We start from the raw sequence: 13,602 nt of genomic DNA on the forward strand, positions 1-13,602 counted from the left end.
TGATTATATGTCACTGATTAAAATTTGAGAATTTCCGCCGCAAATTCACCGTTGAATGTTTGTTTTAATTTAGATAATATTTTCTGAAACACCGGACAGTTTCATTTTAACATGTTTTGATTGATTTTGGTAAATTTAACGACGTTAGAATGATTTTTAATCTTAACAACAGTTGTAGATATGTATGATATATTTCATTAAGATTTGGATTTGATCAGTTCCATATTATTATGAATTTAATGTGAATATTTTGCTAACATGATGAATATTCCCAAATTTCATATTGACCTTGTAAAATTAATATCTTATGATTGAGCCGTTAGTTTGCTGCAAAAAATGGGATATGTTATATTTAACGGTGTCAGGAATATTCACTGAAATTTTGAGGTAGATGGAACAAAGTTATCAGTATGGAATAATTAGTGTAAGATGTCTGCAGTTTGTAAAACTTATTATTGTTTGCCTATATGTTTGAGTTAAATATATCATCATCTGTTTATCATATGATTTGATAATATTTCTTTTTAAAAATAATTTACAAAAGGAAATGAGTTCATGTTTTACCGTTAGATAAAACATGGTTCCATGCCAATGGGGGGTGGTGATCCCCATTATTAAAACAAGTAATGATCCCCGAGATCTAAATGAATAAGGATGCCCATGTAGGAACTTATGTTCCTGACCATCGATGGAGGTTGTCCATGCCGGATAAACGATAGGTGGGTGTACGAACCAAGGACATTCATACCGTGAACTCATGTGAGAAATATAATTGGATTAATTGTTGAAAACACTATTGATGTTATGAACCCATGTGTCGAAACTTAAATTGATGAATTGAACACTATTGGTGTTGCGAATTGACGTGGTAAATCCTAAATGGATGATTTGTTGACAATAATATGGGTATTATGAACTCACAGATTGAATTCTATATTCGATAATTTATTAGAAACATTATTAGTATTGTGATTGTTGAATATGGGTATTATGAACTCATTTACGTAACAAATAATACATCAGTAGAAAAATAATTAAGTTCCACTAAACCTAGCATGTTAACAATTTAGACTTAGGATGTGTTTCGTACCCGTTTATTCCATGAAATTAGCCATCTTTTCAAGGAAACAAGTTGTTTTTCGTCGTTTGATTACATATATTTTTTTCCATGAAATTGTGGTTCGATTTATAAAAAAACTTAGTACAAACAATGTTTTTAACTTAATTCCTTGGTATTCCATGAAAAGTATTTCCTTGCCTCTTCCAAGACTACTGATTCCATGGAATGAACTTTCTATGAAATTGTTTCCTTTTTCTGGAATCAAATACATCCTTAAAGGAGTAACTGGTGGAAATATTTATGTTATGTTTGGTTGATTTTTTTCTTCTAATAGAAGTAATTTTCGATACTTACGTTTTTCTGTTTGTCTCACTTGCACATGCAGTTTATACTAGATCAATGATAGCAACAGGTTATAATCTGTTCCACTTGTAATAACAAAGAAAAAAAAACTTCAATACAAATTATTTTCTTCCCTAAGATTTACAATTTCGCGATTCAGCATACCTTGTTAACATCAAAAAACACCAAACCTTGTCCCAAAATATTCGTTACAACTAAACTTAGATCGAAATCTTATTCTCTCACACCTTGAATTTCTTCAATAAAAAAAAATCCATCCAAATATTGAAATCTACAAAGCTAAAGATACACTTCTCAGTGAAGTTGATTAAGCTATGGATATTTACAAGTTTCCTCATCAAACTGATGATGTCCATAAATGAATCTCTTTTCAGATGTAATTAGTTGTATGATGGTTGATATTATACCAAAATTCCGCAAGTGAGAGCCAGTTGAACCACTGGTTTGGCTTATGAACTGTTATTCTTCATCTTAGAGATTCATATAACCACAATACGTCGGCATAAATATATTAATTTGAAATATAGTAAATATATTAACCAATAATATAATATTAATAATGTTGAATATCATATATAATAGTTGATTCAACATAAAGAATTTTTCTAGAAGTTCATATAAAGATGCATAATTAGTTAAGAATCTCACAAAGAGATGCATAATCTGTTATGTTGTTGATAGACACATTTTTGTGTCCGATTTGTCTCTATTCTATATGTTGTTAGGGCTCATTTTTGTACTTATTATGGTGTTCTATTTATTTGTAGGTATTTTTGGCCAATTAACATTTTTGGAAAAAATTGGCTCGAAAAGTTGTCGGAAAGCATCCGGAGGACATTTGCTATTCGGACTCTCACTTTGGATAAGGGGTAACATAATTACTAAGGGGCATCCCATTTCCAGGCAGTTGCTAATCGCACCCCTACTCTGGATAAGGGGCAACCATCTTCAAAGAGCAGTTTTGGCAATCGTGATTTGAAGGAGTTTGAGGTCGATTAAACCTATGATTTTCATAGGATAGACTCCTTATGGGTCTAGAAATCTGATATGGGTGTTTAAATCGATTAGAATGGGCTCAATCGACGGATTTTTCTCACAACAAGAAAATATGGAAAGTCACGTGTGTGACCTGTTTTAGGGAATTTTAGAGAGATTAAAGCGTTGTAAACCTTCCCAAATATTTGTATCTATCTAAGGAAGAGTTTAGAATAAAAAGGAAAGCTCAGAAACGCGTAGAAATCCTAAAACAAGAAATTATCGCAACTTGGCCGTGAAGAGAAGGAAAGAGATTTTGGAAGATTTGGGAGAGATTTAATCGGTATTTTTGATATAAATAGATGTCTTGGGTCATATAGAAGAGGTGTCTAGAGTTTGAGAACCTAAGGAGAGCCAGCGAAGAAGAAATCAGAACTTTACCAAACTTTGTTTCTGCTGCTGCTGCTGCTGAAGAAGAAGAACGCGAAGAACATTGACGCTCGGTTGACAGTCGCAGAAAAGTGTCGTTGTTTAACAGCTGAAGAACATTAAGATGTTCAGGGCAGTCTTATTCTAGGGTCTTAAAATCAGCAACAAAGCAACAGTTTTTCTGTAACAGTTCCATTGTAACAGCTGTTTTGCAACACCAATACACTGTTGCAAACAGTCTATGTTATTACTTTTCACTCTTTTAATCATCTTTTGAGCAACAAACACATATTTTGAGATCATGATTAATATGAGGAGCTAAACCCTTTGCTGAGGCGATAGAGGAAGCTATTTTTCCAACAAAAAGTGGTATATTCTATTTTATCTTTTTATTTGCAATAATTAAATGATTATTTGCCTTGAACTATTATTGAATATGATTTTTGTTTGAGTGATTGTGATCTATTTTGATGGAGTATGCTTAGTTTTAAGACTTTTGATGCTTCATACTTGGTATTTACAATTATTACTTTTGAAAATCTACTTGTTGCAATATTTTAGAATCAAATTAAACAAGAAAATTGCACAAATATAAGTATTTATTTAATCACTTTGAATTTGGAAAATAGTGGAATCTTAGCCTCAGTGTTTCTTTTAGTATTGATATCATCTTTGATTGAGTTTGCTATAATTTTTAGTGAGTTTTCTATTTTAGTATTAAAATTTAAGTCTAATTAATATCCTTCACAAGTCTGAGAATCGAACCACTTTTACCACTATCTACAAATCATATCAGTTGTCTTTTTAAAAAAACTACATAAACTGTTTACAGTTATTGTACCATGTTTGGTTGAATTGTCTCTTCCTCTTCAGCTTCATTTGATTCTTTCTCTTTAGATTTTTTTGTTTCAAAATTTTGTGTAGTTGGAGTTAAAGAATTGTCTGCTAGATACTTCAAGATATCACTGGTTGTTCCAATGGATGACTCTTTTTGTTGACTCTCTTGTGATATCTCAATAACCGGTTGTTCTAGTATATCAATAGCTGGCTCTTGTGGTACCACAACCTATTCTACTTTCTCTTAAGTTGCAACAACATGTGAAATATGAAAATCAAATGTGGATCCTCCATCTTCTTCTGTTTTCTTTTGAGTTTCTAGTTGTGTGTGATCATTATCGACCAAATATTGTTTTACCCGTGCTTTAGTTCTTTGTTATGTTGTAGGTAAATTTGGGGTTATCCCCACTTCCTCCGGCGTTTCTGTTTCTTTTTCATCGGAGAGATTCACATATTTTTTTCCGTATCCATGAACTTAAAAGGTGAAGGTTGACATCCTTGACTTTTAGCATGGTCTTCACTATCACCACCAGTATTATAACTTTAGGAATGATATCTTATTGATGTGCTTCAACTAAAGATACCACTTGAAAAATTGTCTCATTCCTTAAGTATTCACTCTATGGGATACTAGGCTCAGTTGATAATCCATCGACGCTAGGGCCATCTGAAGATTGAACCTACACTTCTTTTATGCCTGATATAACGAGCAACCTCTTGACGAAAGTATACATCTCAGAGTTGAATCCTTGTTCATTCTGAACCTTTGTTTCCTAACTTTGTTTCATGTCTTCTAATAATGCTTGTACATTCTTCAACCTATTCTTCAGACTATTTGGACACTCCATGTCCTCAATAACCTGTAATGATAGTTTTGGGTACTCATTCATCACTATCATTTTGGTTATAAATGATTTATATTTTGCTTAATTATTGCAATCGACAATGATTTCCTTACTATATCGATGAGTGAGTACTTATTAATCATGTAGAATTGTAAATGTATTTAATTTCATCAATTTCAATTAGGGATTTTATTAGTACATGTTTTAAAGTCCAAATAATAGTTGATTTTTCACGAGAAGATGATAAAATCGTATCTGAGTTATCAATTGGAGATGAGCTCGAAGGATTGAAGTTTCTGTCGTGGCCATGGTTACTCGTTTGATAAAAATGAAGACGACGAAAGTTGAACTCCGAATCTTTGATGAAAAAGATATACTTGTATTCTTGTTAGGGACTAATTTATCGGCAGATGGGATTTTGAACGGTCAATAAAAAATGTTAACTAGTTAACAGATTAATCAGACGCTTGGGACAAATTCCTCAATTTTTTTTTCTGTTTAGGGATAGATCTCCAAACACATACATATTCCTAATTTTCCCATGAGTTATTTGTTGTCCTCTAAATGAGCTTTGGTAGTTTTAGTAACCGTGTTCATAATTAATTTCCAATTTATACTTTTTTTGGGTTAACGGATCTTCCAATCTCATGTTTTACTTAAGGCAGAAAGTGGTTAGGATTATGGGGAGTCATTCGTCATTTTTGAGAATGAGCGTGTTCGAATTTGATGTCTAATGTTTGTGACATCAGGGTTTAGAAAATTTGTTTAACGTTATATAACTTTATAAATATTTTACGCAAACATGTGTAACGTTTGCGTCAAAATTAACAATTTTTAATATATATAAATACAACAATGATATTTTTGACTTCTACTTTGCTGATTTTCCAAACTTACTTATTAACTTTTCAATTTCTTTGAAGTAATCCGAACAACCTACTAAAGTTGTGGGTGCATTCACACCATGAACCATGTAAATGTCATAGCTTTCAACAGGGAAATTAACACCTTACATGGTAATCTTCTTACTTGTTCAAGAAAGAGTATAAGGACACTAAATCAAGTATTCAAGTTTAGTGCTCCAATTCCTACTAAACACCATAAGTTATCAGAAACTTCTTTTTGATTTTGCTATGCAGTGGCCCACCAAAAGTTGAAATTTTGGGCTAAACGCTCACTCTGGGAAAAAATTTCCTCCTCTGCGACAAGATTTCACAATCTATGGTATGTGTTAGAGAAAAAAAAGTAGTAGCTTTCCAAGGGGCGCAATAGACCCTGATCACAACCTCTCTAAAGTTTTCAACTTTAATTTTGAATCTCTAGTTTTCTTGGACCGGTTGTTTATCCACCGCTTCCAGTGCAAATGTAGACTTCTAGCCAGCGAGGAATAAACGAATCTCTCTGCTAGGGCTAGAGAATGCTCTTTACCAGCTGAAACTATATCCTCGAATATGATATATATACAACATTTATAATGAGATAAGTTAACTACTAGAAACAAGACTATTATTTGAATATGATACTACTACGGACGAGTTTACTTGTTTGGATTATTCTCATCCAAATCGTCATAAGTTACCACAAAATTGTAATGGTTTTGTATTATTTCAATTATAAAATACTAGAATATAAGTGTTAGGGCATTGCTCGGTCGAACTCGCAAGCGTTGCTATCTCAAGCTTGTTTGTCAAGTTTAGTTGATCAAAACTATATACTTGATTTCTAGTCTACTTATAGCTATGTCTCGGATTATGATAGAATTATAGTTGAGCTTTAGACTTCACGACTTTCACCAATTGAAGAAGAAGATCTACTGAGGATCTTGGAAAAAATTAATTAACAAAATGTATATAGAGACTAAAACTTATCTATCACTCATAAGTCTATTCTATTCTGTATTCTAATGAGACTAAGTCGTATAGCTATATAGACTTTTACATTATACACATTTGATATTTCGAGATAAGTTTATCTCGCTTATCTTTTTCTCGAAATATGTGTTGGAAGCATTTTTTCTTTAGCTATGTTCATCATATTTTTGACGAGTTTAGTTGGAAATAATTTATTTGTTGGAAAATAAATATTAAGTCAAAAGATGATCATGTCAAAATTACCTTGAACATCTTATATGATTTGTGTGAGACAGTCATTTGATGTTAACTTGGAAAGTTTCATATTGATCATTTAATCACTTGAAAATTACTTGAATCTAATGGTATGTGTGATATTAAAATTGTCGTCTTCTAAGTATGTTTAAATGATTGAAATAAGAGTTTGGAACAATTACCCATGTCTGGATACAACACAGTATGCGTACTTATTATGCGAACTGTATTGGTATGATATTCAGGTTCAGAACTCTTGTTTCCGTACATAGTATGCGAACAGATTTACCTGAGAAGGTCTGGAACTCTTGTTTGCGTACCTATTATACACGGTTTACCTGAGTTGGTTCCGGGATGGTTGTTCGCGAACTGGGTTTTGCGAATGGCTTGACTAGCCGAAGGTCCGGAACTGCTGTTCGCATACCTGGTATGCGAACATAGTGGTTAAGTTCTAAAATCGGTTATGTATGATTCTCATATTCATGAACTAAAACATTTATGATTTAAGAAATGCAAATTAACTTTGCAAACCATGGCTTAATGTTCATGAATTAATTCTTGTATAAGTACTTTGTACAATTACGAATCAATTCGATTTTGTTTCAATTTGTTCATATATATTTCTATCAGAACTCTATTTAAAAAACAATTAGATTCTTTTGATTATCTTTCATGTTTGATTGATCATCATATTTGGTCTAGAAGTGTTGGATGAATAAAGCTAAGACAAAATGGCTAACTTCGGTTAACTATTATTGAGCCAACTTAATATACACGTTTAGGTACGGTTACCCATATCTAAATATAAGTATATTTCATTTGTGTGTAACAAGCTAAGACCATATAACGGTGGATATTAATTACTTAATTTCTTAGCAGACTTAGCATGAATTGTGTAGATTGTGTAGTTGAGCATTAGACTTCACGACGTTCATCAGTTGAAGACGAAAAACTACTAAGGGGATCTTTTGGAACTTCATCGATAAAAGGTATGTGGAGACTAAAACTCATCTATCACTTGGAAAGTATATTTCTACTATATATCCTATATTGAGACATAAGTCGTGTTACTATATAGTTTTATATTATACACGTTTGAGATTTCAAGTTGAGTATAACTCGTTTATATATTTCTCGGAATATGTGTTGGCAAGCTTCGACCAAGTAAATCTTACATTCGTGACGAAAGTCCAAATATGATTATATGAAAATTTCCGAGTAACCCCTTACATGGGTTGTGTGATACAATCATTTGGTGTAATCTTGGAATGTTTCATTATGATAATTTCAATAACTTGAAAATTGCTTTGATGCTAATAGTATTGTGAAAACAACTATTTTCATCCTCTAAGAAATTTTCAATGATTGAAATAAAGAGTTTAGAATCAAGTAACCATGTTTGGATATAAACATAGTTTGTTAATCACATTAGTGTGCAAGTCCAAAACCGGGAGCCTGAAGTATGCGTACCCGTACGCGTACTGGTGGTTGTTGTTGTCTGGGAAAGTATGCGTACCCGTACGCATACTGGCGGAAAGCTCACGTCCGGGTTTTTCTGCTGGAGTTTGGAAGAGTTTATTAGTATGCGAACCTGTACGTGTACTGGCGTAACCAAACTCAGTCCGTCTACTCAAGTATGCGTACCCGTTTGCGTACTTGCGTGAATTACTTTCAAAAATCGGTTGTATACATGAACTTAAACATTTATATTATAAGGAATGCAATCTTTGCAAACCGTGTATATAATGTTCTTGAATTGATTCGAGTGAGTCAAACCGATTTAGTTTAAATTATGTTCTTGTATACTTCTATGAGAATATAGCAATTGAAAGACTCTTTAACTAGTTTTATTTGAGTCATTTGAACTAGTTATGGTTAAGATGAATATGGTTGATATGAGAGTTATCATATGGTTAACTTCGATTAAATATTATTGAGCCAACATGATGTACACGTTTGGATATTGTTACATATAAATGAGGGTACATTTCATTTGTGTGTAACAAGCTAAGTTCGATCTAACGGTTGAAAGATATTAGCTTGGTTGAATTAGGTTTTTCATCTAACGGTAAATAATGAATACTTTGTTACCAAGGTAACTTAGATTGCAAACCCTGATTTGAAAACTATATAAAGGAGAACTCTAGCAACTGGGAAACCTAATCCCCACACCTCTTGTGTGTTACTAGTTGCACAAGCTAAAGTCGATTCTCCTTTAACCTTAGGTTTCTATCGAGACCTTGTAGGTTAACGACTTCAAAGACTTCATTGGGATTGTGAAGCCAGACCCAACTATTTCTCTTGTAGTTGCGTGTTTTGATCTTGCCCGATTATATCATTTGAGTATTATCTTCTCTAATATTTGCTCGAGATTAATTTCTCCGATAGGCAAGATAAAACGTGATCACAAACATCTTCGTCTCATCGTTTGTGATTCTACAATATCTAGTTTTGCTATCGTACGATTTAGATTATTGTGGGGTGATTAATAATACTAGGATGTTCTTCAGGAATATAAGTCTGGGTTATCAATTGGTTCCTGTTCACCTTGATTTATCAAAAGACGGAACAAAAACTCTTGGGTATTTCTGTGGGAGACAAATTTATTCAATCTATAGATTTTTCTGTGTGAGACAGATTTGTTTATCAAGACTTCGACTTTCGGTCGTAGCAACTCAGTTGTGGGTGGGATCAGCTAACGGAATCAAGTACGTAATATCCTGCTGGGATCAGAGACGTAAAGAGCGCAACTGTACCTTGAATCAGTGTGAGATTGATTAGGGTTCAACTACAGTCCAGTCCGAAGTTCATTGTTAGTAGGCTAGTGTATGTAGCGGCTTAATACAGTGTGGTGTTCAAACTGGACTAGGTCCCGGGGTTTTTCTGCATTTGCGGTTTCCTCGTTAACAAAATTCTAGTGTCTGTGTTATTTCTTTTCTGTATTATATTTTGTTATATAATTGAGATATCAAAGGTTGTGCGTTGAATCAATCAATTAGGAAATCCAACCTTTGGTTGTTGATTGAGATTGATTGATCCTTGAACATTGGTCTTTGGTACCGTTCAAGTTTACTCCTCTTATATTCAATCGATCTCGCATATTTCTATTTGTTGATTGCGGATTGAATTAAGAGTTAGAGATATAAAACTTTGTATATATTTTTCTCTAGATTGAGTCTGATTGTCTAGTTGATTCTTTAGAAAGTATATTAGAGTAAGTCCTCTCAGATTGCCAAACAAATTGTTAGGTGTGGTTGTTAGACCCCCGCATTTTCATTCCTCATTTATATAACAGATATTACCTTAATAAAAAAAGAATTAAGTTTCACCAATCCTAGCATTTTATATATTTAGAGTTAGGCTGTGTTCGATAGTAGTTTATTCCATGGAATTACCTATTTTTGCACGGAAACAGGTTGTTTTCCATTGTTTGATTACAAATTTATTTCCATGAAATTGTGGATCCATTTATAAAAAGGAATAATCTAAAATACTTTTGAACTTAATTCCAATAAATTCCATGAAAAGTACTTCCTTGCCTCCCACAGGCTATTGATTCCAAGGAATACACTTTCTATGGAATTGTTTCATTTCTCTAGAATCAAATAGCGCCTTAAAGGAGTAGCTGGTGGAAATATCATGTTATGTTCGGTTGACTATTTTTTTTTCAATTTGAAGTAATTTTCTGGTGAGATTCGTTCTTTGGTATCATATTTCCGGTGATTAGAACCTGGTGATTAAAACGAATATATCAAATGTTCTCATAGTTTAACTCTTAACTCTTTTTGTTAATCACTAACTAAAGAGGAGTAAACTAATTTGAAAATTGTCGTATTGATATCTCTACGGTTACACTTTGTGAATACACTGTTTAGGATTCCGTAAGACGATCTCTAGAAATCAGCTTTCCTCCTGGAATACGTAGCCCCAGGTAATAAGCTCGTGAACTTTAATATCTACGTCCTTACATGGATAGGGAAGATATAATTCTTATGTTGTGTCATATCGTATAAATTGTCCTATTTGTTTGTAACTATCCTAGAGAATAATTTTTGTCAATGATTATTTTTCTCATGAAAATTTTGTATCTAACACTATTTTTAACTTCTTTATTCATAACTAGCTAGTGAGTAGAAATAAAAATATTGGGAGAAAAATCTACTTTGTTCGTAATTGGTGGGTAAATTTGTTTATGTCTAAGGAAATCCTTCTCTTGTTATTAAAGAAAGGTCGCTCATGTTGTTTTTTTCAGGAATGACATCAACTGGAGGAGAGTTCTTTTGAACTTGTGTTTAATTTACATATCTATTCCACTAAAGTCAAGTCTCGGACTAGGCATACAAATTTTTAGTTAAGTATCAAACATCACTAAATAACTCTCGAATATTGAAGATCGACGAAAATATTTGGGGAACTTCATCAGCAAAGGTATGAGAAGAATGAACCTATTAGAACATAGCTCGGTTGAATCCACCGATGCAAGAATACTTAGTTTATAAAGCACCACCATGTTATGGAGCCATCAGTCAACATGTGATACGAAAATGATTGAAAAGAAAATGTATAGATGATGTGATACGAAAATGATTGAAAATAAAATGTATATATGAGAACTAACACTTTCAGTACGTGAGAAAATGCCAACAGTATTTCATTTTATTCTATCATGATAACATCGTTACATAGCATATGAAGGATGATAGAGAATAAGTCGTACAACTCCTTTTATCCTCCCCAATTATTCAGTCAATATCGCTTGTATCTTGGTCAAAACCGTTATACCACATATAATACCTCGTATTCTCCTCTCAATTTTTCGCTTCAGATGTACTTTTAAGTATGTTTTTATCCATTTTTCTCGTTTCGTTCTAATTTGCACTCTCTTTTTGTTTAATTCTCTTGGTTTTAGTTTTAACAAAGGTTTAATGGATGCTTTTCTTTAAATCTCAGTGAGAATATCTTTTTCTTGAATCATTTGTTCTCCCCTCTCTGTGTGGATCTTTAGTCTCCTTAATCTTTGTTAGGGTACCGACCCTAAACTCGTCATAAGCCCATGGGTAGAACTCAACTCGAAAACCGGTTAACTAGATGAGGGAACCCATTGACTTATAAACTACCAATTAAGCCCCATCTAACCAATGTGGGACTATGATCTCAACATCCCACCACGCTTCCAGACCCAACGTCCTCGTTAGCCCACTCTATCGACACTGACCCGAAGGTAGCCCTTTCTCTTATGGCGGCTTCACTCCCCTATCAGTATTCAATGCGGGTGACAACTACGCCCATACATAGGTGTCCCAACACTTTAATCTAGCCTATAGGTCACCCCTTCCGTGGAGAGGGCATGGGTCATGGTGGTTGGCTCTGATACCAAATGTTAGGGTACCTACCCTAAACTCGTCATAAGCCATGGGTAGAACTCAACTCGAAAACAGGTTAACTAGATGAGGGAACCCATTGACTTATAAACTACCAATTAAGCCCCATCTAACCAATGTGGGACTATGATCCCAACATCAAGCTATCTTCTGGAGAACACCACATCGCTTAGCAACAAAAGGATGTATGAAATTATGGGTTGATCCTGAATCAAGTAAAATAGTGAGTGTGTGACCAGCAATTCTACCAGTAACACGCATAGTGTTTGGAAAAGATGTGCCGGTGAAAGCATGGAATGAAATAGTTGGGTCAGAATATATCTGATTTGCAGCCGCAGGAGTAATCATCTCATCTGTAGGAGATGCAGGTGGATACTCATCATCTTCAACATGGACTTCTGGAGACATATCTAGAATCAATAATCTAGAGTTCAATGGCTTTGCACACACATGCCCAGCTTTATATTGTTCGTCACAATTGAAACACAGTCCTTGCTCACGTCGTATCCGTTGTTCCTCAAAAGATAAATGTTTAACGCCAGATTGAATGGTAGACTTCTTAAGAGTTGTATTAGCTGGATCAAAGGAAGGGGTCGAAGAAGGCGCCTGCCTGTAAGGATTTTGTCTCGCAATATATTTGTAAAAAGATGGGTTAAACAGTAACACATCTTCTTGTTTGATAACCTTTTGAAAAGCTATAGCTAATGTGGGTGGCTCAAAAACTTCCACAACAGATCAGATTTCTTTTTTGAGAGATCGAACAAAGAGGTCAATGACATAATCATCTGTTAAATCTGTATCGAAATTTAGAAGTTGTTCAAATTCTCGAATGTGATCACGCACCGAACCTTGTTGAGAAAGTGTGGACAACGCTAAACGTGTATTGTAAAACTTCTTATCAGCAAAACGTTCACGAACCAGTGAACAAAATTGTGTCCATGTAGGATTAGTGAGCTTTGGTTGAATCCAACGATACCAAGCATTAGCGTCGCCTTTGAACGAAGAAGTAGCAATATCAATTTTTACAACTTCAATTGTATGATGAAGCCGAATATACTGATCTGCCTGAAAGATCCAGCCAGCAGGATTCGTTCCATCAAAGATAGGAAACTTCAAGTTATTAGGTATTGGAGAACCAAGAATACCACTGCTACCAGGGTTACCGTGAGTGTTACCAGAAGGACCACTGCTTCCCTGAGCGTTATGCAAACCAGGAGAAGGGGTATTTAGAGGAAAACGTGTAAGCAATATTGATGCCATGTTACGAGTGACAGTATCAGCAAGATTGGTGGTATCTTGTTTGTGTTGTTGCAGCAAGGTACTCATCTCTCGTCGATGTGCGGTTAAGATAGATTCCAAACTGGTATTATGCAAAGTTTATGTTTTCTGAAGAAGCTCATCGATAACAATTTGGCGAGATTGATCTACCTTCTGAGAATTCTCAACAACAGTCTCCATAAAATCATGAACGGAAGTATCCAGGGTTTGTATGGTAGATATAAGATGGTTAACTTCATCCGTTAGTGTCATGATTCGGAAGCGTGAGAAAGAAAAATTTTTTTTGGGTGTTTTTGAGATAAAGACCTAACCAGCTCTGATGACAGATG

General features: G+C 34.0%; 1 protein-coding gene across 1 annotated transcript; it reads right to left on the minus strand.

Annotated features, from left to right (window-relative positions):
- Nucleotides 1-12,730: 12,730 nt before the first annotated feature.
- On the minus strand, nucleotides 12,731-13,321 carry LOC113291376. The gene has a single exon (XM_026540913.1). It carries the CDS (start codon nucleotides 13,319-13,321, stop codon nucleotides 12,731-12,733), a length of 591 nt encoding a protein of 196 aa, XP_026396698.1.
- Nucleotides 13,322-13,602: the final 281 nt, after the last annotated feature.

This window comes from Papaver somniferum, chromosome 6, assembly GCF_003573695.1.
Source record: "Papaver somniferum cultivar HN1 chromosome 6, ASM357369v1, whole genome shotgun sequence".
NCBI classification, from domain to species: domain Eukaryota; kingdom Viridiplantae; phylum Streptophyta; class Magnoliopsida; order Ranunculales; family Papaveraceae; genus Papaver; species Papaver somniferum.